Genomic DNA, 25,521 nt, shown 5'->3' with positions numbered 1-25,521 from the left:
AACCATACAGGCAGATTGTTGTGAAGCACAACTCTGTCCAAATCGTATTTAGTTTTTTAACGTTGCTGCTGGTGCTGTTTTATCCATAAACTTATGGCTAAACCTAATCGAGAGCAGCGTGGTCTAGGGATGAGCTGAGAAGGGAGTGGGGAGAGCATGGAAAACTTAGCTGTTTGACCCTCTCTTAAAAACTACTGTGTGTTATCTTGGGCAAGTCACTTCACCACTTACTCTGTCTGTGCCAGGAAATATTCGTAAAGTTCTCGCTGTTGCGACTACTGATTCAGCTCCAACAGGGACGGTAATGGCAGAAGCCCTAGTGAACAGACAAGGCTCTACGTGGCTGCTAGCATTTTAATTGTCATCTAACCTTGGTCACTGCAGGTCTGCTTAAAATCCCAGCGTCTCTTGGCACCTTGCTAGTCCTTCCATAACTAGGGCTGAAAGGTGGGAAGCTATTGCAAAATCAGAGAAATGTAGGGCGGGAAGGAACCAGTCCAGCTGCCTGCGCTGAGGCAGGACCAAGTAAACCAGGACCATTGCTGACAGGTGTTTGTCCAAGCTGTTCCTAAAAACCTCCAATGACGGGGATTTCATAACCTCCCCAGGTAACACATGCCAGTGTTTAACGATCCTTTAGAGTTAGATTTTTTTCCTGGTATCTAATCTCAATCTTGTGCTGCAAACAGAGCCAATCACTATTTGTCCTACACTGAGCAGACATAGGCGCTATGTGTAGCAGATATAGATAAGATTTGAAGACTTAAAATGTCTCCCTCAGTCGTCTCTTCTCTAGACTAAACATGCCTAATTCTTTCAACCTTCATAAATCAGGTTTTCCAAACCTCTTATTTTCATTGCTCTCCTCTAGACTCTCTCCAATTTGTTCGCATCTTTTTTAATGTGTGCTGCCCAAAATTGGACACACTACTCCAGCTCAGGCCTCGCCAGTGCTGAGTGGAGCAGAATGATTGCCTTCCGTGTCTTACATTTGACACTCCTGTTAATAGATGTGACATTCGTTTTTTGCACATCACATAGTCGATCACAAATATAAGCCATCAATAATCTCCAGATCCTCTTCTGCAGTACGGCTGCCTGGATAATTATTCCCCATTTTATAGTTGTGCATTTGATTTTTCCTTCTTAAGTGCATTACTTAGCACTTGTCTTTATTGAATTTCATCTTGTTAATTTCAGACCAATGCTCCAATTTATCAAGATCACTCTGGATTCTAATCCTGTCTTCCAAAGTGCTTGCGACCACTCCCAGCACGATGGTGTCTGCAGATTTTATAAGCATACTCTCCATTCCATCAGCCAAGCTGTTGATGAAGTTGAATAGTATTGGACCCAACACAGACCCCTGTGAGACCACCCTTGATATATCCTCCCAGTTTGACAGCAAACCATTGATGATTACTCGTTGGGTACAGCCTTTCAATCAGTCGTGCAACCACCTTATGGTAATTGTATCTAGACCACATTTCCCTAGCTCACGTACAATGTTAAATGTAAAAGCATAAATAACCCACGGTGCTCCATACAGCCCCTGTGGTCAAGATATGTTTAGTGAGAGCACCTTAACTTTGACACTAAGCAGTCAAAACAAAATGCAAAACGTGCACTGGCCTAGTGCATGCAATCATGTCTCCTCGAGCAGCTGGTCCCAGTGACTGCGCACCTTATTATCTCTGTTAAAGTTTTTTTTTTCTTTCCATGAATGCAAGCAACAGAAGCCGGTGGGGTTTTGGTGTTGAAAGTCCTAGGTTTGACTGACATTGACAAACACGAGTAAGGACTTCCCTCTCAACTTCAGGCCTAGCCCCTTTTTGCAGCTGAACCTGCAGAAACTTACTGGAACAGCCACTTAGCCAGGGGAGGAGTTTCCTGGCCCAGGCACTGCCGTACCAGCCTTATGTAGAACGTTGCAGGTTTCAGTATGAGGGGTGTGCTAGGGTGAGTTCAGAGGCATGAGCACATGGTGGCTGGACCAGGGACTGCACTGGCCCCCTGAATTCAAGGGCCCAGAAGAGATGTAAAACCTTCCTCTTCCCCTTAAGCCATGTGGCACACAAACATACTTACGTTATTTGTATGTTTATGCATCTGAGATCACTCAATGCAAGTTTACAGTTTTAACACGGGGACATTTCAGAGTAGAGCCTTATTTTAGAGAAGGTTTTTGAAACCATTTCTCTGATTTCACCGTCTATTTCCAGGGCTGTGTAGTCAAACTTACACAACTTGGCCACTCAGTAAAACTCAGAATTACAACAGCATCATAGGTAGTATTGCAAATGTGAATCGGACATTTCCCACTGCAGGTACATAGATTCACTGCAATGCAATGTAGCTATTTGCTAGTCAGGCTGCAGACTAGTTTTTAGTGGGTATTGCCCCTTGAAGAGTTCCTTTTTGTTAAATAAATAAACCACACATGGTGTGCGCCAAAAGCTTTTCCTCCTGCTGAGATGAGCACTAGCTTTCTTACGAAGCCAAGTACAGGCTGCATCAGAACTAAAGACAGTGGCCAGATTCTGAACTTTTCATCTACAGGTGGAGATGCACCTTTATGTTTCCCAAATTAAATACGTTCTTTAAAAAAAAAAACTATTTAAAATTATGGCAACCTATGTAAAGGCCTTAACTTGCTATGCTGCATTAAAATCATTTCTATAAAACCAATACGCAAGCAATACATGTTTGCTGCCGAGCAAAAACCTCCCCAGGCAGAGAAGTGCATTGTTTGTCCCCATTTGTAAAATATTTGCCTATCTCACAGGGGTATTGAAGCTTGATTGTCAAGTGCTAACTTTCTCATGTGTGTGTTAGTCTGGGGTGTCTTTTGCTGTTTTCTCCCAGCTTTCTTGGAAATACCGGTAGGTCCACTGTTGTGAGACAGTCTGAACTGGAAAAGCTCCCCTCCCCTTCCCCCACCAAGCTGTGACCCATTTGCTCCATAGCTGCTGCCTTCGTAGTCATTAAACGCTGTTCGGAGCAGGCTGGTGGGCTCAGCTTTTCCATGCAGAGGGATTCTGTTGTGGAGCTGTCCAACCGACTTTACGCTGAGAGGGGGTGTGGCTGCAGGGAGCTGCCAGTTGGAGGCTGGAGCTGGCTTTTGGTTAGAGGTGTGAAAATACCTTTCCCCTCAGTAGTGGAGTGTGGTTTTTAATGTCTGAGGATAATGGTAAAGTTTGGGGTTGTTGCTTGTTTTTACACAGGTTTCAGACTCTGCTGAGTGTGATTATGTTGATCAGTATTCCTTACATTGTCTAATTGCTGGCTGACCCGTGCCAAACGGCTAGTCTGTGTATTGGAGTGCGTCAGGATGAAGAGATGCTTCAGGAACAGGGAAGCTTTGTTTGTTTGTTTGTTTTTAAACAAACCCACCCTAAGATTAAAAGTGCTGAAAACATTCTGCTGCGTGTGAGTATTACAATGCAGCTGCACAATAGCAAGATTCCTGCCATGGAAAATCAAATGGGTTCTTCGCTAGCTATTTCCTAAGCTTTGCAACGTATGACATTCCTCAATACACAGCGGGCACCCTTAATGTTTTTTATTTTTAAGTGACCTGTCCAACTGCAGCCTGGCTCTCCGGTTGCTTATGGAATAAGGGGGGAAAAAGGCAGTTTTCACTTTTCTGCAATCAATTCTTTTTGAAAGTAGTGCATTTATAGTCAGTCTCATGGCACCCTGTGAGATGGGAAGGGACTTGCCCATGGCCATGCCAGTCGCAGAGCTTATCATAGAACACAGAAGCCAGGACTCTGGCCTCTTCTCTAGCCACTGTTCTCTCCCTACTTGTTCTGTGGTGGTGTCTTTCAAAGGCACAGGGGCAGTCAGTTGTGCACTGTGATGCACGTCGGCAAGAGTACATCCATAATTAGCCGTATGTGCTCTCCCATTAGTGCAATATCGAGCACCCTCAGCTGAGTACAGTGCAACCAAGAGGATAAAACAGCAACGTGGGCGGGCAGATTGTCCAGTTCTGCTGTTGCATGGAGGTGGCAGGTCAGCTTTGGCCTCATGGCAGACGTGCTGCCGTTCGGCTGATGCACCCAGGAAACTTACTCTGAAGTTAAGATTGTCTGGTGAGCAGTAATGAAAATCTGTTTGGACTGGGTTGTTTTTCGTTTCTTGCGCGTTAGGATTATTCCTAGCCTCGGAGCTGGCCTTAAGGGAGCACTGTCCATTGCCAGGCAGGAAAATTGATACCATTGTTGCACCTATTTCCTTGCTCATTGGGAGCAGTGGGGAGCAGCATTCACAATCATAGAATATCAGGGGTGGAAGGGACCTCGGGGGGTATCTAGTCCAACCCTCTGCTCAAAGCAGGACCAATCTTTGCCCCAGATCCCAGGATTGAGCTCACAACTGTGGGTTTAGCAGGCCAATGTGCAAACCACTGAGCTATGTTCCCCCCTGAAACAGAGGGGAACAAGCAAAGAGCAGGGAAGTCACTTGCCCCAGGTCACATACAAGGTTCGTGGCAGAGCTGAGATTAGAACCCAAGTCTCCTGATTTCTAGCCCACTGGCCTACCCACTGTACCATGCCACCCTGAGAACATTTCTATTTCCCCTTTCTGGGTGTCTCAGCCAGTAGACTGACACCTTCTCTGTACTGTTTATGGGGTTTTGCACAGTTATAGCTTACACTAAGTCTTGCAGCTAACCCTGGCTTCACGTTCTGCTTACTCCAGTGCAGGTTTCAAACTGGGTTTTAGCTGCATCAGTGCAAGTCCCTTTTGACACCAGAACACCATGTCTACACTCAGGGTTTGCAGTAATGCAGTTAATTACACCTCGCATAGACCAGGTCTGGGATGCAGAATGTCAGTCGTTAGCTACAGAAGGGTGGGGAGGGTACAGAGAGAAGCAGGGAGCCCTAAAGGAGTTTTAAAAACCTGGGCATCTGCACTTTAGATGCATCTTGATTTTAAATCCACTTCTGGTCACCAGCGCAAGTCACTGCCCAAGCACACTTGAAATTTCTCAGCCCTGGCAAATCTATTTTAAAAACCACGTGAATTATATTTTGCTAGTTTGGGGGCTTTTGGGTCTGGCATTAAAACGTAGGAATGTATAGTGGAAATCCTTGAGAAGCTGAAATCGATCTGCTTTAACCTTTCTATTTCAATGCAAAAAGCTCTTCCAGGGGATGGCGGTTTTAAATCGACCGGGATTTTGTAGAATGCCAATTCTGTTTCCAGTTTGTTCACTGACATAGTGGCAGCAGCGTACGACTCAGACTAAACGCTCACTGCGTTCTCTGCACTCAGTCTGCTGCCCTAAAAGCAAGTCAGGGTACTTTGATCCAGCACACTAGCAGCAACGTTTGGGAGGTATTTGTTTGACATCCTGCTGGATGACAGCTGGTGGGGAGTGCCTGGTCCGTTGCTAAGGAAGAAGGGCAAGTGGCTGGTGACCCATAAACACTGTGCGGCCTGGCTGTGCTTGTCTGAGCTAACCAGTTACTGCCCAGTCGCTAACCTCCCTTCAGGAGGATTGGATCCCTGTCCATTCGAGGCCCTTGGATATGCCACTGTTGGTCTGGTTAGTGACCTCCACAGGGCAATGGAGAGAGGTCAGGAGCTCAGGCCAATATTACTTGGTCTACCAAGAAATGGCCAAGTGCTTTCGTGCCCTTTTGAAACCTGGGCAGGAACCAGAGGGCAGTGATTGGTGGACCTTTTCTCTTGGGGAATGTCCCAATGGATGGACACCGTCAGGCTCCAGCATGTTTAGCATGTCTGAGCTTTGGAGGGGGAGAGCGGCATTCAGACATTGGGATGCTGTATGATAGGCATGAAAGGAGAATTCCTGTAACTTCAGAAAACTATTTCAAGTTCATGACCTGTTGGTATTTATCCTTCCCATATATACCCCATTTGACTCACCTTTCGCCCGCCTGGATGGGTGGTGACAGACGCCCTGCTGTTGTCTTGGGAAGATCCCCTCTAGCTATCTGGACCACCCAAGAAAAGCCTTTCCTCACAAGATCCATCCCAGAGCCAGTGCAAACTGGACCAAGGCTCTGGGGGCTGGATTTTCCCATGGAGGGATCATGTACACCAGCACAAGGTGGGTGAACAGTCTGATCTGGTAGTACTCTGCCTCCCACTTCGTACTGTAACAAAACCATCTGAAAGCCAAGGGCCAATCAGGCTGCAGGGCATTAGTGACATAGGGCAGCAAAGCTCTGATGTCAGTTCCTCACTACTGAGCCAAGGAACTCCCAATAATAAGTCCAGCACCCACCTCAGCAGAGACTCAGACCAGGCAGCAGCTCTGTCACGCGAGCTGAAAGGGAGCCTGCCTTTGGTGGAGGCGCTGGGAGTTGTGCTTGGCTGGAATTTGCTCTTCACATTGCTTCATCGGTGGTTGTGTAAGCCTGAGTTACTGGAATTTTGAAATAGCCACAGAAACGCCCCTTTCATTGTCTGTCTTCAGAGATGAAAAGGGATGGCTCTCTGCCCTGGGCTCAGCTGGCAAACCTCAGAAGTTGGCCAATTTTGATATAGTAAGTCAAAAAGCCTGGCTGGACTAATAATGTGTTTCAACCTGGCCCCAGGTAAAATATCCAAACGCTGAGTCTTTACTGTGCAGGTTTGTAGGGACATTTCCAGCTCCATTTCAGACCCCCCTTTGAATCAGAGCTGTTGAGCCGGGTGGGCTATTTGGAGATTGCTGGCACTATGGTGTGAAGTGTAGCGAAGATTATGCTGCTATGTTTAAAAAGTGAGTAATTATATCAAATATAAAATAAACCCTCTTGTCCTGTTAAGGTCTGGGGACGGACATCTCAGAGGATGCTGAGATGTGGGGAGTTGTCCTTTCCCTGTGCTTCTAAAGTTGTCCTGATAAACAGCTGTACGTTGCCCAATCTGTAACCAGGCAGCTGCTGTGCCTAACAGACGTCAGGTAGTATTTCTAGCCCTTCCACTTGCCTGGATGTTTAATTCTCAAACTCTCATTTTCCTTTCTCAGGTGAAAGAAGGATTAAGCTCCCAGGACAGGAAAATGAATTAACTTGCTGAGGATTTAGGGATTTAGCTTTTGTCTCCTTCCAGCTTTTTTAAAATGATGTTGCATCCATGAATAAAACTGTAGGAGTGAATTGGACCAGAGCACAGTGTTAACTGGAGTCTGTCTTCTTCCCCTGCTGTCATCCTGGGTGAGTTGAGAGGCTTCAGTGTGAACTGCAAGGCAAAGTAAAGTAACTTGTGCCCTCAGGGCTGCATCATAATGCAGGGAGCAGGTACAGGTTTTCTGCTTGTTTTCACATCCAAAATATCTCACCCCCACTTTCCCTACCGGTCCTTTGGGATCACTAGAGGCACTGACTAGTGATGACAAGGCAGCTGCAACCCGAGCTGCAGCTCTCCCTGCCCCTTTGAAGCAGGGGAGGATGCTGACTCCGAGAGTGCCTGTACCCCAGCAATGGTGAAGCTGCGCTATGGTTGGCAGGGCTCAGGTATTCTTAGCTGTTGTTTTCTGAGGCTGAACTGCCCTTGCATGGATTCCAACCACCAAAAAGGGCAAACAAATTCTCTGCAGGGTGGAAGCCCTGAGAGACACTAAACCCTGCGAGAATTTTGAGGTCCCTGGCTAAAGTACTAGGTTAGAGGCATGGGTTGTAGGGTTCTTCCCTCATAGATATGGAGAAGAGGCAGTGAAGTGAATGCTGGAATGGGTTGAACTTGAATGGCCCTTCAACCTGGCACAAGGTGGTAAAAATTAAACAGTGCAGGAGCACTTCAGATTGAGAAGTCATTTGTGGCACCTGCTTACATGTAAATAGTCTCTTATTCAGTGTCACATCTTTGATAAGAGTCTAATACCTATCTCACAGATCTAAACACTGCTCTGGGAAAATGGAATACAGCTGGGGTGGGCGGGGTGAGCACATACCAAGTACTAAAAATAAAGCCACACCAATTAATCTGATTGTTTTTTGTTTTCCTGCACTAAAGCGATGGTTCCAGCTCTGTTACACTACAAACTTCTCCAGAGACTGTAATCAGTCTCAGTTATGACTACCAGAGCTGGAACCAAAAAAAGAGTGTAATTAGTGGCTATTTTAGAGACATGTAAGTTCAGGCCTATTTGATCTATCTTTGAGAAAAGACACTTCTACCAGCTGTGCTTCCTAGAAGAACCAATACACTATAACAACCTGTACCAGAGGAGTGGGGGTATGAACCGGGAATGTTTTCTCACAGAAACTATTGCCCATGTCCCATTGTTATTGAAGGAAGAGCTGATTGGCAGCAGCACTTTTTTTATCCAAGATAAATGTGGACCTACATTAAATAGTGAGGAGAGAGAAAGATAATGCAGCAGCACAGATGCTGGTCTGGATTCAGATTACAACCAAAACAAATAGAAATGCTCATTAATGGCCTGTCTTTAAGGGATTAATCTTTTGCAGTATTTAATAAAGCATGCTGCTTGAGCAGAAATATGCCATGTACACTGGCCAAGTAGATACAAAGAGTAAAGGCACTGGAAGTATTTGGATGAGCTGGGGAACTATTTCCATTTGGCCCACTCAAGGCTGCTGATGGTGCAACACATTTTTGCTTCCTTGCCACTTTTTGAGAACAGAAAATGGTCTATAGCAACTTATGTATGAATGCCCCAGGGATCAGTGCAGCATAGCTGGTTTCCAGAGCAAATCCACAGCACTGTAGTGCCCCCTCTTACGAATACTGTAGTAAGGAGTGTGTTTGTACCTAAGGTGCTGAATGTAGACAGGGGATTTAATAGAGTGAAGGGAGTATAGTAAACAAAGATGAAGAGTGATCTATTGCAACCATGTTTAAAGCTGTAGTTAAGCAAATTGAAATATTTTTCTTTGCTAATTTTACACCCTCCAAATACTACTGACTGCAATGGGTTAGATGTGACTGTGCCGTTATGACCAGTGTTTATCTCTGGCCTTTGGAAGCTGGGTGGGACTTTCCTCAACAACTCAGACACCAAGGAGACAAGATCTTGAGTGTACATGCCTTCCACTGAGGTTGCTCATTATTTAAATATAGTATTAACTCACATGTGAAGAGACTTTACTCAGAGTAAATATATATGACTCATTTTGCTGTATATGTATATGACTCAGGCTGTTGAGATATAAACCAGGAATGTTGAAGGCAGCCAGATAATGCAGGCCAAGGATTTAGTGATCCTAAAAGCTTGTTTCGCCATCAGGACATTGGGTTGATCTGATTCCCTTTTTATGTATCTGACACAGTAATGGACAAGTGGCATGCAAGAACTTCACTGCAAAGATGCTACAGCCAAAGTACTGTTATTAATTTCTTTAGAACTACGAGCGGGACAATTTCTTGATAACCCTCACTGACCTTGCTCTGATGAGGTGCAGGACAATTTGGAGAAAAATCACCACCAAAAGCTTTGTAAGGATATCCGTTCTTTATTGGACATTGCAAGATAAGAAAAAATAATTTGTACAGCTTTGTGATATAACCATTGTTGCTAAAGAGTAAGGCGGCTACTCGTGGTTAACGGGCCTGATGTAGCCACCAAGGTGCTTTGCAGCTCTCAAACTATGCAACATTGAGGGCTTGAGAAACAAACATTTGCTCTGAGCAGGACTCCAGATTTCACGTTGTAGTGCATTTTGCACTGAGTGGGCCTTACAGTAGCATGAACAACGCCTCCCTAGATATTAATAGGTGAGCAGCCCTGCTCTACAAGACATTATGCAAATGGTACACTGCCAAACACAATTGAAGTATCAGTCTGCTAGGCTGGTTACAGGGCTCTTGCCATCTTTCTTCATTAATCCAATGGCATGAGAACCTCATTCCATTTCCCATCCCACTTTTGCTTCTCCAGAGCTAGCAAGAGTCACGATGGCTTAGGCATAAGTCTGCATCCATTTCCTCCACATACTTTTTGCCTTGGCGGGGTAATCCTCTCCTTGTACACCAGCGCTGTACTTGACAATGGAAGTTTTAAGTTAACAGGGGCAGCATGAGGCCTTTAGTGGTAGCAGCTATCAGTTAATCAAACTTATTTGTGGCTCCCAGGGAAGGAGCACCAATGCACTTTAGGAACTAGCTCAGTGGATTGGAGATTAACGCTTAAATGATCAGAATATTGAACCAACCCAAAGTGAAAATCATAAACTACTCAGAGCAACCATCCATACTGCTGCTCTCAGCCCTGGGGTCCCAGGCAATAGGATGGGCCGGTAGAAGGTGCTTAGTTTTCCATGGTGTTTTCCTACACTTTTTACCTTTGAACTTTCAGATTGCTGGGTTGAATAAAATAGATTTTTAAAAATACAAATATTGTAGGGTAAAAAGGCTGACTTGTATGCTGAGGTGAGAGATCTTCAAGGGGGAATACACAGAAATCTAGGTGGACCTGTAAAGCATCTCACTCAATGCACAGGGTCTTAGCTACGTCATGGAAGCAGAAAAGAAGCTTTCAGTTACCAATGGGAAATGCCAGAGCTGGATGCAGTTTAACAGTAAAAACAACCTTAAAAAAAAAAATTAGAAAACCGTAATGGTTAAAGGCTATGTCGTGTTTTAAGAACACATGCCCTCAAAACAGTTCTCTTAAGTCAGCTAATGGCTCAGAGGTAACAGTTTCGTTAGCTTTATTTGATGCTTCGGGGCTAGTGCCAGGGATAGTTATACCATGCACGCTTTGCTCCCTTTCCTGTGCTACTCCCTATAGCACCTTATTATTGGAAAACACGTACAATGTGTTAAAATGGATATTTGTCTTAATACTTATGAAAACTGCTTCTCAGAATGCATGAAAGAGAATCTAGTTTCTGGTGCCATTTATGATACTGAAAAACTACTCAGCCATTTCATGAATGTTCCTGTATACACAAGCAAAGAGAGCAATACACATACAGTGAATAAACAAGCTGAACATATTAGATTATCCAAAAAGAAACAAGCCATCTCTCCCCTACATATACCAGATGTAGAGTCTCCGATAATTTTGGGAGGAGGAGGAGGAAAGAATCTACTTTTAAACAGGAGGATAACTAGAAAGCATTAACTTGATAACGAAGAGTTAAACCTGTCAGACATAACCACTTTTTTCTAGCATTGTAAGAATGAAAGCATTCTTTTGAGTTTCACAAACTTACACCAAAAGGTGCATCTTAGACTTTCTAGGAACAGGAGAAGGATAGCTTCCTCTCCTCTATCTTTTCATGCTGCAGTGCACCAACTGTTTCTGAAGGAGTTCCATAAAGGGTAATGCAAGCAACCCAAGAAAATAAATAGCACAAAAGCATTCCCTCTTTTCAAACAATATTCATTGCAATAAAAACTTATTTGCCTTTTCTTAAGGATAGGAATAGTTTTAAATGAAAAAATCAACCGCAACATTGTTTAATATATGAAAGTTCAAAGATGTTTCACAGCATAATTGTAGCAATAACTTACACTCCATTGCCAAGTCACAATTCAGTCATTTTCATTAACAGTGTACAAAGAAGGTCCTTAGTTATATATATATATATATTTTATAAAGTCTGGAAGGTCAATATAAATACTGCTCCAGAAATTAAAAAAAGTGTTTACACCCCCAACTCCAATATTACATCTCAGTGTCCTGTTCTATTATAATCTGTAAAAATCTTAACGGCGCAGAGGTTCAAGTTTTCGTAACTTCAGTGACGCGCTGGATGACAAAACATCTTGGTTTGAAGAAGAATTCACTATCTCTGGAGGCTGGAACAATACTCTACCACGATGATTAAATACGTAAAAAGATGGATGGTTCCTTAATGTGTCAAATGTCCTTAAAATAAACATGAAAAATGAAATTAATGTGGCTTTAGAATGATTGATTATTTGATGAAAGTCACTCTTGGAAACACCAGATTTTTACAGACTGAAAAATAAGTAAGTGCTGTTACCAAATGGCAGGGGTGCCAAGCCTCTAGATCTTACCTAAATTCCCTATGCCATAACACAAAACAGTAAGAATTTTAAAGACAAGATGCTAGTGTTCCAGAGATATAGATATGCTGATTGTTCAGCATACAGAAAACACCCACATCAATAAACTTCACTCTCCCTTCTACAGCTTCCTTATGTACGACTGTTAATAACTACCCACAAAGTATCACCCAAATTCCTCCTCCCTTTGACCTTGCCTCAGCCAAAATCCATATTCATGCCTCTGTGCTAATAATTCTCTCTCACTTCTTAGCACTTCACATTCAGGCCTCCTTATGCTGCCTCTTTCATGGATTTACTTAAGACCCATATTATTCAGATTACTCTCTATAGGAGAAGGTCTTCTGCCCATCTGATTTCCTATCCAGCTCAAAATTTAATTCAAAACCCTTCACAGATTTATACAATTCAATTCAGCACTTCTATAGCATTTAACTAATTCGTCATCAACACCCTTCGGAGGGGGTACGTGTTATCCCTATTTACTGATGTGAAAACTGAAGCAGAGATGGTTGGAGGTAAGAGCTTCTGCCTCCCAGTCCCCTGCTGAGACCACTGGACAGGAGTAGTTCTGTAACCTCATACTTCCCTATTCCTCACCTTCTCACTCCACTACTCTAACTCTGAGGTGGGTTTTTAGGAGGCCCAGGGAAGGAGCCAAGGAAGGGCAGAAAGTGTCCCAGTCATTGCTGTAGCCTCATCCTATCTAGAACGCTACATCCCACAGCCAGACATTGTGTGGTGGCTTCCTGGCTCTGCCTGTCCTTCCCAGCATCACATTTACAGCAGGTTGTCAAGAAGGCGTGAGCTAAAAAGGAGAACATTTCTGGGGCTGATATTTCACTGGACATGCTGAGTTTATTTATAGAGTAACAGGAAAAAGTGTGTTAATGAACAGAAAGAACCCCAACATACTTATTTTTTAGTTCTGAAGTGGCATCCATGTCTTTAAATTCTCCTGCGATATGTACTATTCCATAACACGTAACTGCAAAGGCCAACAGCGTTTGAAGAACTATCTGCAAAAGAGAGAGATACAATATACCACACAGAGGTTGCTAAACCATGTAAGAGAACCCTTGTACAAAATTCCCATCTTTTATCCTCTGTTTTGCTCACAGTTGCCTTACACAATAAGCACTCACACATTTTTCAACCAGAGATCCAGGAAAGTGGGCAAATAATTTTATCCCCGTTTTAGTGGGGGGAGGAAATCGAGACACAAGGATTAAGTAGTTTTCCCAAGGTAGCACTGCAAGTCAATAGCGGAAGCAGGAACAGATGGGGGATTTCCTGGCACCCACCCTGTACCCTCCGAACTAGATCAAGCTGCCAAGCAGAGCTCTTCAGGCAGATTCTGTATTCCTCACAGCAGTCAGAATCACTGTTCTGTGCACTCAAATTGCTGCTTTAACAGGAAGAATCTAGTACTCAGACAAATTATGTAACCTCCATAAAACTGTCAACAAGGATGACAACTGGGCATGACCTTTGAAGTCCACTTCTGCACGTCATTTTCTTATTGGTCAACCAAGAAATTAAGATGTAATTAAAATCAGAAATAAGAAAATTGAAGTAAATGAAACAAGTTGTGCTGGGATAACAGCAAAACACAATAGTATTGAATAAACAAATGTCAGCCAACAAAAGACAGAAGGGAGGCAGATGTTTGTGCTGCAGAGTATAGGAGACTTATGCAAGGATTTTCCAAGTTCTAACAACAGAAGCCATGGACTTCCTGGAGGAGATATTTCACCAACAGTTCTAAAGAAGCAGAAGGAAGTCAGGGCTTATTCTGATTTGCAAACGCTCTTTGTAAGAGCTGTAACGCATTACTGGACATTAGGACGGGCAGGTGAAACATTCTCAGGCAGAATGAGAATTTGAAAGATTATATGATTAAAATTCAATTATTCAAATAAAAAAATGAACAGGAATGAAAGCAAGAGACCAAACTATATTATTAGTCTTAAATCTTCCAAACACAATGAAAATGTATAACTTACATCTATCGGTAATGTTTCATCTTCCTTTTCTGTTAATCTCATATAGGAACGATCTATAAGGTAAAGATATACAGGTAACTTAATTTTTTTTGTAATAAGGCAAATCAACATAAATTCAAGGAGTGTTTGGGTTTCTATGTATAATGCCATGGACTGTTAGCTCCCAGTAACTCTGACATTTTTAATCTTGTTTCCACATTTGCTTCCTCAGACAGCATATCCGATCTTCCAAACCTGCCTTGATAAATAATTTCAGCAATAATTTAATCTCCTTTCTGCATAAGAGAGAAGAGGGTGGAAGAGGGCTGATGATGGAGCACGCATATGCAGGAAGAATTCTCTATGAATGCCAGATACTGCTACTCAAACTAGTGCAGCCAGCACCATCACAAAGCTACTTCAGCAGAAGGCATTAGATCAGGGGTAGGCAACTTATGGCACGTGTGCCGAAGGCAGCACGCAAGCTGATTTTCAGTGGCACTCACACTGCCTGGGTCCTGGCCACCTGGTCTGGGGGCTCTGCATTTTAATTTAATTTAAAATGAAGCTTCTTAAACATTTTAAAAACTTTATTTACTTTACATACAACAACAGCTTAGTTATACTGTATATTATAGACTTATAGAAAGAGACCTAAAAATGTTAAAATGTATTACTGGCATGTGAAACCTTAAATTAGAGTGAATGAATGAAGACTCGGCACACCACTTCTGAAAGGTTGCCGACCCCTGCATTAGATGTTCTATTTTATTGCAATATATATAGCCACTGTTCCCTATTGAACTTGTCTAAATTGGTCATCATTACTAGTAAACGGAAGAGCATGTTTCTGCACAAGACAATCAGGAATTGCTTTACTACTTCGGCAGCAGACTACTAAATTTAATAAATTATTCCTTCTAGTACACCCCTAGGGCATTGTATAGAATATGTGCATGGAATACTATTGCACACGAAGCACAAATCTCTTACAGAATTCTTCAAAAATGGGTACACTTTCCAGATGGGTTGGCTATAACCCATTGAGGTACTAGAACTGTGTGTAAAGAAGGATCGTTGAGGAATTATTTGTAAATGTTATACTTACATCCACTAAGTCATAACAGGTAGAAATTTAGCTCATTACTGTTAATTATTTTTCATTCTATTCAGGTGTGTGTAGTGTGGAATTTTAAAAGCATATTTTGCATTACCAATCTGTCATAACATTCAGATAACTCTGGATTCTAAAGGATATCACCTTTTTCTGAATTATAAACATCATCCTAAATGATTTACTCCATCTTAGTCACTGGGAGATACACCCACTTACACCAGGGCTGAATTTGATCCACTGTGCGCTAAGAGTTTTGAAATAATGTGGCTATCCTCTCTAGCATCTTCAAATACTCTTGTAAAAAATGGTTCTCTTGCCACGGAGTGGAAACTGCACTGTAGCAGTTGCTGTGGTCAGACGCTGACTAGTACTCCAAATGCATTGCTTCACCAAGGAACTAATGGAGCACTGACAAATGGTAGCTTCGAGCTTTAATGCCTCACAAACCATCAAGGTTAAATAGTGTTTGCTTCTAGCACAGGCAGTTGGAAAGATACTCAACCTTTAAATCATATAATACTAGTTGTTGGCATGTTCCTCTATCTTTCCACCTCAGTTCTGAGATGGTTTTAGCATCTGGTGTCTCAAAAACCCACTAGCACTGAAAAACAGTATTTTACAGAAATTGAAAACTTGGAAATACAAAGATAATCATAGCTAGTAATCAGAAGTATGTAATATTCAGGTTTTCCATCTACCACAGATAAACCATTTTGATAGAGCAGAATAAATGTTTTCAGGGAACAGTAATTTTTCCAAGCAAGACTCCTGGATTAGCGACCAGAAACAATAATTGGATCTCGGACTGCATAAGCAAGCATTTTTGGAGAAATGACACTGTTTTGCTTTAAACATATTAATGACATCTATTAAACAAACATGTAAAATGCACTAAAAAGAGATTAGCTACATTCTACAAATTCTTTTCCTGCACAGAATATATTAAAAATGGACTCTGAGCTGTAATCACAGCTCGGTGCTGTATCCCCCCCTCTCCTTCCCTTGCCTCAGCCCACTTCTGGAAATGCAAATGGCTTGAGGTCCAGTGACACCTCAATAACAACGGGGCCCTCTACTGCCCTCCTGAACCTCTTGTCATCCTGACTCCCACTATCACCCTGGCCCAGCGCCTGCGTGCCAGACCTCACCCCGTCAGCTCGATCCCGGCTACACGTATGTACCCGGATTTCACCCCCCCCAGCCCCCCTCACATCCCCTGGTCCCCTGCTCGCCCCACATCCCCTGCTGCCCGCGCAGTGAGTGCGGGGGAGGAGGGCGCGGGGACCGAGGGTGGCTATGGGGGTACGAGCCCCCGCCCCGGGCAGCTGCCCCGCTCACCCACCCCGGATCCCTGCCCGCGGCATTGCCGGCCCGGGGACGGGGTGTCCGCGCGGGGCCCCGCTCACTCACGCTGCGCAGCGGAGAAGGCCGCGTGGGCCAAGGCGAAGAGTCCGATCCCCACTAGCCCCTTCCACAGCGAGGCGGCCGCCATTGTCCCCCACGGGCCACGGACACCTCCCCTCCTCAGCCCGGCCGGCCACCGCCAGGGGCACCCGCAACGCCACCGGCGCACGGAGATGACGTCACTACTGAGCGGGACCAGAAGGCCGACGGTGATAGGAGAGACGGGAAGGGCCATAGGTCGAGAGGCGGGGCCTCGAGAGCTAAGCGGCGGGGGTTAGGGTCAGAGGTCGAGGGGTGGAGCACAGGGTGCGGTGCTGGGTCGGGTTGGCGCTGCTGCGCATGCGCCTTCCTAGCTCGGGGCTGGTGGCGCGTGCGGAGGAGGCTGCTCCTGGCTTCGGCGCCTTCAGGGGCGCAGCATCCCCTTAAGGTGGGGGCGGCCTGAGGGGCCCGCTCCCGAGGGCAGAGTCCGAGGCCGCCCCCTAGGGCCTCGGCTCCTAGCTCTACCCGCCTGGCCCCGCTGCGGACGGGGGTTCTGTGCCGCCCCTGCCTCCCAACCAGCCCGGCTGTCTGCACGCGTGGGGCGCAGTCAGCCCGCAGGCTGGGGCGGGGCAGCAGCCCCAGAGCTGCCTCGGCCCGGGACGGATCGCGGCGGGGTTGGGGGCGAGAGGAGAGTTGGGTCCCCACGTCCTGGGCGCCTCTGCAGAACAGTGCTGGGCAGGGGGGTTGTGACACAGGCACTGGGGATAACACCCCCCCCCCTCCAAACTGATTTCACTGCTCGCTCTGAACCGCTTCTCCAGGTGGCAGACAGAAGTTGCTACTTAGGGGCTGGCAACCTGATGTCCGGTTGTTTTTTAAGCTGGTGTTTGCCTGAAAGGCATGGAAGCAGCCATGGTAATGCCCAGGCAGGTACATAGGCTTTTACCCCAACCCTACAGGATAGGATGGTTGTCCCACAAGCATTCATCTTCTACTCCCAATGCATGATCAGCCCACTAAGCCATCCCCACACCTTTATCCCACCTTAATCACAGACACAACATGTTAATGTGTATTCATTTTTGATCCTCCAGGTTTCTCCCACTTTCTATGCACAAACCAGTGATTATTTCACAGCTTCTCTCTACTATCAGGGGGTGGCTGTGTTCGTCTGTATCCACAAAAACAACAAGGAGTCTGGTGGCACCTTAAAGACTAACATTTATTTGGGCATATGCTTTTGTGGGTAAAAAACCCACTTTGTCTTCTCTCAACTGCTTCCTCCGGGGAGATGGTAGCACTTTGCCCTCCCTCATTATTTTTGTTCTGGTATTAAAAGAAAAAACAGACAGTTATGGGGACTGGTAAAGGATTATGGAGATTTTGTGAACCAGAGGTTTAAGAAGATGGCTATGAGAGTGATGTGTTTGTGTTAAGAAATAGCCAGGCATTAAAAATGCCATCTGTTTCCCTGACTCTCATAATTCAGACTGTTTTACAATAAATAATTTGGAGCAAATCTTTTTTGTGTGTGTAAAACCCACACTTTTCAGAATTATAATTTCATCCTAATCAAATTTGAAATTAGTTATGAGAACTTCTTGGGGCTACCTTTTATCTCCCACTTGGATAAATGTATCCTTGTAGGTACATGTCTGCTTTGTTGTCTCTGCATATGTAGGCTCATTAAATCAATGGGAGTTCTAGCTGTGCAGGATTAGGTTTGTAGTCTTTTTCTCAAGAAACACTAATTAGAGTAGCTTGTCACTGAGGGGGTGAGGACAGAAGATCATTAAATTTGTTCTTCCTCTTGTTCAAAAACCAACATATTGGAGCTAGGAAATAGATAGAATTTGGTTGATTCTAATGGTCTAACAAGATTTGCCCTATAGTAAAATGCAATGATTGCTTTTAATACCTTAAAGGTCAGTTAAATGAATATTTACAACAAAAATAATATTTAAACAAATAAGAATATATATGTAATCTATGTGGAATACATGATGGCATGGGATAAAGGTTTTGTTAGCATGAGTTTGGGATGAATGCATTACAAGGGGTGAAGCCATGAGCAAATTATGCAGAACATAAAAAATGAGAGCTGATAAAATTATTCTGCACCGCATCATGCTCTACATGTCATGTATGTTCTAAAAACTACGTAAGGATTGTTTTAGAGTTTTTAATCATTTGAATGGGACTTCCTTGTATCCCTCCATCTATACAGCCTCAGGCTTTGTCTGCACTAGGAAATAACCATTTCAGCTGTCGGGGTAGCTCTCCATTTCTACGGTTCAGTCAGTGGATATCCCTGCGGATAGTGTGTAGCCAGATACCGTTCTTTCTATTCTGACTTGATTAAATGGAATCTAGGGGATGTTGCAGTTGAACATAAATTAGGGCTACCCTGGGGCTGCTCTAATTTACTCTGAGAGCAAAGAGTGCCAGAATAAAGGGATCCACTTTTTCCTCCCTCTCCGTTCTTGTGCTTTGTGGAACTTGGGTTTGACAGCAATTTAAGGTTCCTGTTTCTAGCCCTGCAGGACTCATTTTTAAGCTGTTACTAGTCCATAACTGGATCATGCTCATGTTGGGCCTCTGGGATGGGGTAATTTTTGGGAAATCTACATTTGGGGAAGAAGGAGGAAATGTTTATCTGGCAGATTAATTAAAAGAGAGCTGCTGAGGACAGAGTTTGGAGTGATGGAATAAGGAAATAGTTTAGCAGTCAGAGAGATGTAAGGCAGGCAGAAATGTAAGAAAACACATTAATCACAGTTATTTATTGTATTATAACTTAATGTGAGATGTATTTATGCATAGGAGCCTATATAAGAAAAATCCCCAAATAGCAGGACTGTCCCCATAAAATCGGGACATCTGGTCACCCTAACCACACAGCTCACTTGGAGCCAGAAGTATGCCATCAGGCAGCAGTAGAGCCCCCCCAAAGAACACAGTATAGTACTGTGATAAACATAAACTACTAAAAAAATAAAGGGAAAGCGGCATTTTTCTTCTGCATAGTAAAGTTTCAAAACTGTATTAAGTCAATGTTCAGCTGTAAACTTTTGAAAGAGCCATGTTTTGTTCAGAGTTAGGCACAACCTCCATTCCCGCGGTGTTTGTAACTGGTGGCAGGCTGATGTGATGCTATGGGATGCGAGGCAGGGCTCCAAACGCCTGGGCGAGTCTAGAAAAGGGGGGTTTCGAGGCCAGGCGGTGGCTCGCTATGAAGCTGAGGGTGCTCGTTCTTCCAGGCAGTTACTGAGCTACAGCCAGGCCTGCTCATCAGGTGCCTCCCGCGAGCCCTGCGAACTCCTCCTCCGGTGGGAGCCAGCGGCTGAGGCTGGGCGATCGCCCCGGCTGTGACACCCCCTCCCCGTGCCAAGCAGGCTCTGCGCAGAGCGGGTCCCCGGGGCACAGCCCGGCCCTGCGCCCCCTAACCCCACCCCCACGGCATCCTCAGGCCTGCCCCGTGCCCCCGCCCCCCGCTGGCCCCGCCCCGGCGCCTGCGCCGAGCCCCGCTCGCCAGCCGGGCCCTGCGGACGGAGCCGGAGCCATGGCGCTGCGCGGCGGGGCCGAGCGCCGGCCGGGGTGGGGGCGGCTGCTGCTGCTGCTGCTGGCGGCGGGGCTGGGCGCGCGGGCCGGGGCGGCGGCGCGGGGGGAGGCCGCGGCCCGGCCCGTGGCCCTGGAGGAGGAGATCGTGTCCGAGAAGGCGGCGGAGGAGAGTCACCGGCAGGACAGCGCCAACCTGCTCATCTTCATCCTGCTGCTCACCCTCACCATCCTCACCATCTGGCTCTTCAAGCACCGCCGGGCGCGCTTCCTGCACGAGACCGGCCTGGCCATGATCTACGGTGAGGGGCGCCCGCCGCCGCCCGGCAACCGGCCCCCCCCCCCGGCGGCTGCCTAGCAACCGGCCCCCGCGCCTACCCCCCGAGCTGCCACCCAGCAACCAGCCCCCTCATCTAGCCCCCCAGTAACCAGCCCCCACTCACGGCTGCTGCCTAGCAACCGGCCCCCAGCACCTACCCCCTGAGCTGCCACCCAGCAACCAGCCCCCTCATCTAGCCCCCCAGTAACCAGCCCCCACCCCCGGCTGCTGCCTAGCAACCGGCCCCCAGCTCCTACCCCCTGAGCTGCCGCCCAGCAACCAGCCCCCTCATCTAGCCCCCCAGTAACCCACCCCCAGCCCCCACCCCGGCTGCTGCCTAGCAACCGCCCCAGCACCTACCCCTGAGCTGCCACCCAGCAACCATCCCCTCATCTAGCCCCCAGTAACCAACCCCAGCTGCCACCCCAAGCTGCCATCCAGCAACCAGCCCCCTCATCTAGCACCCCAATAACCACTCCCCAGTTCCCACCCCTGAGCTGCCATCGAGTAGCCAGCCCCCTCATCTAGCACCCACCGAGCAACCAGCCCCCAGCACCTTCATCTAACACCCACCCAGCAACCAATCCCTAGCACCCATCCGCGAGTTGTCACATGACTCTCAGCTGCCACCCAGTAACCAGCTGATAGCAGCCATCCTCCAGGCACACTTCCTACATGAGATCAGCCTGGCCATGTCTTCAGTGAGACGCCCATCCTCCCCCGCAAGCCATCCAGACCCACCCACTGAGCTGTTACCCAACACTTACCCACCCATCTGGCACCCACTGCTGGGGCATGTTGACTGCACAAGAGCTGCCTGGCAACAATCTATAGTGAGACACCCTCCCAGGACCTAACCATCCTCTGTGCCACCCAGCAAGTAACCCCATCTCCTATCCACTGAGTCAGACCCGTCCCTGCGCACACTGCCTGCATGAGACCAGCCAGGACATGAACCCCTCCATGCACCCCTCATCTAGCACCTACCCTGTAATCCCATCACAACACTTGCTGCATGGGACTGACCTGGCCATTATCTACAGTGATGTACTTTCTGTGTGAGACGGGACCATGATCTATGGTGAGACTGACCAGGAAAATGCCCATCTGGGATCTCCCTCACTGAGCCACCAGCTTAGTCTCAGCACCCACTGCTGGGCACAATTCCTGCATAAGAAAGGTTTGGTAATGGGGGGTTGAACTAACTCTAACCCAGGGATTCATGAAAGGCCTATATAGTAGCGGAGGTGTGTCTTTAAAGGTTGCAAGAAAATGTATTTTAGCGAAGAGGTCTTGGGAATATTGAAAGTGGTCTTTTCAGATGGGGGCAGCCTGTTAAAAATGTTCCTGAGTGCAGGTGTCACTCTGACAACTGATTTCACATGGTTCTGACAACTGAGTAAGGAAGGTGCAGTAGGCTAAGAGGATGACAGAGACTTGCTCAAATCCTAGGCCGTGTTCTTTGCCTGGGAGGTATGTGTATAGCATGTCACTTACTGGGTGTTAATAAGCTTTTTTTTAAATAAATACATTATATATTGCATCATATCAAGACTAGAGATCTTGCATCTAATGTCCGTAAGGGATCCCGCTGGAGTGTTTATATAATTCCTGACCAACTGGCGCTTGTGGCAAAGAGGTTGCACGTAGAGGCCCTAATCCTGCAATTTGTCTCCTGGAGGTGGACCTTAGTGCAGTCCTGTGCAGAGCTGTGTCTGGAAGAATCTCAGCGGTAATAGAGCTTGTCATCAATGAAAGTGTGAGTCTGTGGATCCAAGATTTTACAAAAGTAGTTAGTGATTCTAGGTACCCAACTTGGGGCACCAGAGTGGGTCCTCACTGTCAGAAAGTGCTGAGCACTCTCCCGCTGAAAATTAGTTTCCTTTAAGGCATCTCAAGTTGGGCACCCAAAATAATTAGTCACATTTTAAAATCTTGGCCTGGAGCATTAGTGCTATTTCTAAAACAGAACTGAACTGTACAAAGGGCAGGAGGACCGGAGTTCTTTACCACTGTCTTCACTACATCCCGTGATGCAGCTTGATGAGACCAGGGAAGTCGTAGGTGGCAGTGGATTTGTTACAACATAAGAATGTCTCTTTAGGCAATTATCAGAGGAGTAGCCGTGTTAGTCTGGATCTGTAAAAGCAGCAAAGAATCCTGTGGCACCTTATAGACTAACAGACGTTTTGGAGCATGAGCTTTCGTGTGTGAATACCCACTTCAAATTCCAGTGTTCTGTGGCTGGTTTATACTCAGACTGTAATCCAATCACAGCCTCTGTCAGTTTCCCCTTTTGTACTATGGAGATAATACTTACCATGGTAGGGGGAGTATTTGCATTGCACCCCAAAGATGTAAAGTATTCCGTTTGTTAAATAGTGTTGTTAAACCATTATCGTCCTCATCATTCTTCCCGCACGATCAGATGCATGAGGCAGAAGTCACACAGCATGTCATCCCTATCACAGGCTCATTTTTCCATGTCTTTTATATTCCAATGTAATAATGCTATTTCAGCGATCAGATATGGAGCGTGCATCTAGGTTGGCTGCTCCATCACTTGCCTTGGGGTTGCCAAAGAAATGCTTATTTAGGTAGCCTGTTACCGGGCCTTCTTAAAATATGGCCCAAATATGGCTCGCTCGTCTTTCGTCTTGCGTGTATTGTTGTAGATAGTTTTGCTGTGCTAGGACCTCTTCATTACTTATTTTATCAATCCATTTTATTTTCAATATTATATGCGAACACCTACATTGAAAGCTGTTCAATTTGTTGTTAAATGCCACTGAAAGGAAACCAGTTAACGAGTAGCCTTGCAGAGTGATTACCCCATAACAAATGGATTGTCAAGCAGATGCAATACAGTTGATCCCTTGTAAGTAACTGGAACGTAAATAATAGAAAGGAGGTCCTGTTCTGTGTGTGAAGTGATGTAGGAATTGACCTTAAGGCTTGCCTATTAGGGATTTTTGCACCAGTTCATCTGTGCTGCGGTTCTGTAAAGTGGGGCTTGCACCAATACAATGTACCTACATTGTGGGTTTAGAAATCCCAAATGCAGACAAATACTTGAAGTGGTGTTTTCAAAAGCACCTGAGGAATTCAGGAGAACAACCCCATTGTTTTAAGGATGGGTGCTTGGCAGTTTGAGGGACATGCTCCTAAATCTCTTGAGCCATTTTGGAAATCTGCCCCCTAGTGTTTGTCTTTGAGCAGATGAAACTGTTCTAGTTCACGTGTTAAGAGCGCTTATCATCCAGGTTGTAGTTCCACCTCTGAATACTTCTCTACAATGAAGCGATCAAGTGGGAAATAGGTATAATTATTTGAGGTGTGATGTGGCCTGTATAGAAGCAATTCTGTGCAGGAAAATATCCTTTGCAACCCTTTATAATTTAGTTGGATGGGTTCCAAAAAGGGTAATTTCTACAAGGATGTATAACAGTCTCTCTATGATTAGGTTGTTTTTTTTTAATGGAGTGCTGCTCAGAACTGAACATTTCTAATCAATAACTGATTAGACTGTGTCTGTGATCTCTGCAAAGTATTAACTGTATTTTGGGGTTGTAATAGATAGGTAGGGTAAGGCAAGTGGGCTACAGGTGATTTAAACTGTGCCATTCCAAGCCTTGTCTAGATTAGAGTTAACTCATTTGTTCTTAACTCGAGTTCTATATCCCCATTAAAACTAATCTGGTGGATTGCATCCATGCTGTATTCATACGCATGTATCTAGGATTTGTTCAGCCTCCTCGTGTCTACATTGTCACAGCATTCAACCATGTTAGATGCAGTGATTTCTGCCAAGCATCCCCGAGTTCCTGGATCCAGCTGATTTTGAAGGGCTTTGTGGTAGAGCTTGTCTGTTTATATGGGGATTGTGCATGGAAAAGTCACTTGAATAAAAATTCCCACAATCCATCCTTTCACCAGTTCCAGAAATCCATGGGGCCAGAAGGCAGCACTCCATCTCTCTGTTGTCTGCTTGTTAGTTTCCTTCCCTGTGTGTTGCTTAGCTGTTTGTGAGCCTGGATTCCTGGGCTGAGCTGTAGTGAGAGGTGATACCATACTGAGAATTCTCGTTAGCTGTAGGAAGTGAGTTATCTGAGGATGGTGCACTGTGTAGTTGCAGGTATTTCAGGACCCAGGAACTTAATTGATGCAGTGAAGAGAGGGGAGATGGGCAGATAGATGACCTTTTCGTGCATTGTGTCGTATCACTGGAGGACTGATTTGGATCAGCACTGGAATCTTGCCTTACCGTGGAGCTTCATGGGTATTAACATGATCGAGATGACATGACTGAAACCAGCAGTGGAATTGAGATGACATGATGAAATCAACACATTGAGGGGTTTAGGAGTATGGGCAGAGAGAGTTAGAGTTGAGCTAGAAGGAACAGTCAGGTTATAACTTGACCACAAATCTTAGTCTAGACAAGCCCCTTACTAAGTATATGTTTAGGATTGAAAAGTAGCCTCCAGTATTTAATATTGTCGCTAGTATTAAATGGCTTTTATTTCAGTTTTCCTGTTGGTTTAGTTCTAATTGGCGTTGCATGATTAGGTGCTTGTGATTGAGCTCATCAAGCTGGTAGCTATCGTACTGCAAATGTCCTCAGCAAAAACACTGTCCAAAAGTTGTGATTTTTATCCATTCAGCTTCTTGGATGTTGGTGCCCTATTTTCTCATTAATTTTAAAACAAATGGAAGAAGGTTGTTTCCATTGATGTGCAGAAAATTGTGTAACCCACTGATGAGTGTGTTACAGGACCCCCGATTCATGGAGGATATGAATTGGTACAGCCGCAGCTAGAGAAACTTAGTTCTTTAGCCCAAGCTGTAGCAGCTCATGCTTTTATTTCTGGAGATCCGTGGTGTGTCAGCCAAGATGGCAGTTACACAGTTTTTTCAGACTTCCTTTTGACTCCACTTGTCGCTTGAGGTTGTCTTCTTTGTTCTACCGTTACCCTTCTCTCATCCCAGGGTTGTTCTCCCGTCATTTCTAGAGGGTGAGTCATGTAATTTGGATCCTAGACTAACCTGTAATGTGCTTTTTTTCCATCTGCACTTTCCTAAACTGAATTTAGAGAATCAATAGCTGAATGAATAACACCAAATAAATACTTTTTCAGTGGTTGCATAGGAAAAGCTGGACCATTCTCTGCCTCTATGGCTTTGGGGGAAAT

General features: G+C 45.4%; 2 protein-coding genes and 1 long non-coding RNA gene across 4 annotated transcripts in view; 2 read left to right on the top strand and 1 right to left on the bottom strand.

Annotated features, from left to right (window-relative positions):
- Positions 1–2,621: 2,621 nt before the first annotated feature.
- On the top strand, positions 2,622–9,398 carry LOC120371963. The gene is made up of 3 exons (XR_005584671.1): positions 2,622–6,088; positions 6,995–7,181; positions 9,261–9,398. It is a non-coding gene; the product is annotated as an uncharacterized LOC120371963 (long non-coding RNA).
- Positions 9,399–9,474: 76 nt separating this feature from the next.
- Positions 9,475–16,656, bottom strand: MMGT1 (membrane magnesium transporter 1). Its single transcript, XM_039488492.1, has 4 exons — positions 16,480–16,656; positions 13,974–14,026; positions 12,883–12,986; positions 9,475–11,806 (listed from the first exon to the last, which is right to left on the bottom strand). Exons 1-4 carry the CDS (start codon positions 16,559–16,561, stop codon positions 11,644–11,646), a joined length of 402 nt encoding a protein of 133 aa, XP_039344426.1. The 5' UTR covers positions 16,562–16,656; the 3' UTR covers positions 9,475–11,643.
- A 3,513-nt stretch (positions 16,657–20,169) lies between these two features.
- The window catches only part of SLC9A6 (solute carrier family 9 member A6), a 56,862-nt gene continuing 51,510 nt past the window's right edge, over positions 20,170–25,521 (top strand). The window contains exon 1 of one of the 2 annotated variants that reach the window (XM_039488220.1): positions 20,170–20,312. In XM_039488220.1, coding sequence (XP_039344154.1) covers positions 20,303–20,312 — 10 coding nt within the window. In that variant the 5' untranslated portion in view covers positions 20,170–20,302. Of the gene's footprint in view, positions 20,313–20,789; positions 21,411–25,521 lie in introns of those variants that run through there. The other variant, XM_039488219.1, reaches the window with a different exon arrangement.

The sequence above is a fragment of the Mauremys reevesii genome, linkage group 9 (assembly GCF_016161935.1).
Source record: "Mauremys reevesii isolate NIE-2019 linkage group 9, ASM1616193v1, whole genome shotgun sequence".
Lineage (NCBI taxonomy): Eukaryota > Metazoa > Chordata > Testudines > Geoemydidae > Mauremys > Mauremys reevesii.
This window is presented reverse-complemented; position numbering and strand designations above follow the sequence as displayed.

Coding starts and splice junctions, on each gene's coding strand:
- MMGT1 (XM_039488492.1), bottom strand. CDS start 16,561: ATGGCGGCCGCCTCGCTGTGGAAGGGGCTAGTGGGGATCGGACTCTTC. Junction 14,027..16,479: donor GGCCTTCTCCGCTGCGCAGC/GTGAGTGAGCGG, acceptor TTTACCTTATAG/ATCGTTCCTATATGAGATTA. Junction 11,807..12,882: donor ACTTCAGAACTAAAAAATAA/GTATGTTGGGGT, acceptor GTTTATTTTAAG/GACATTTGACACATTAAGGA.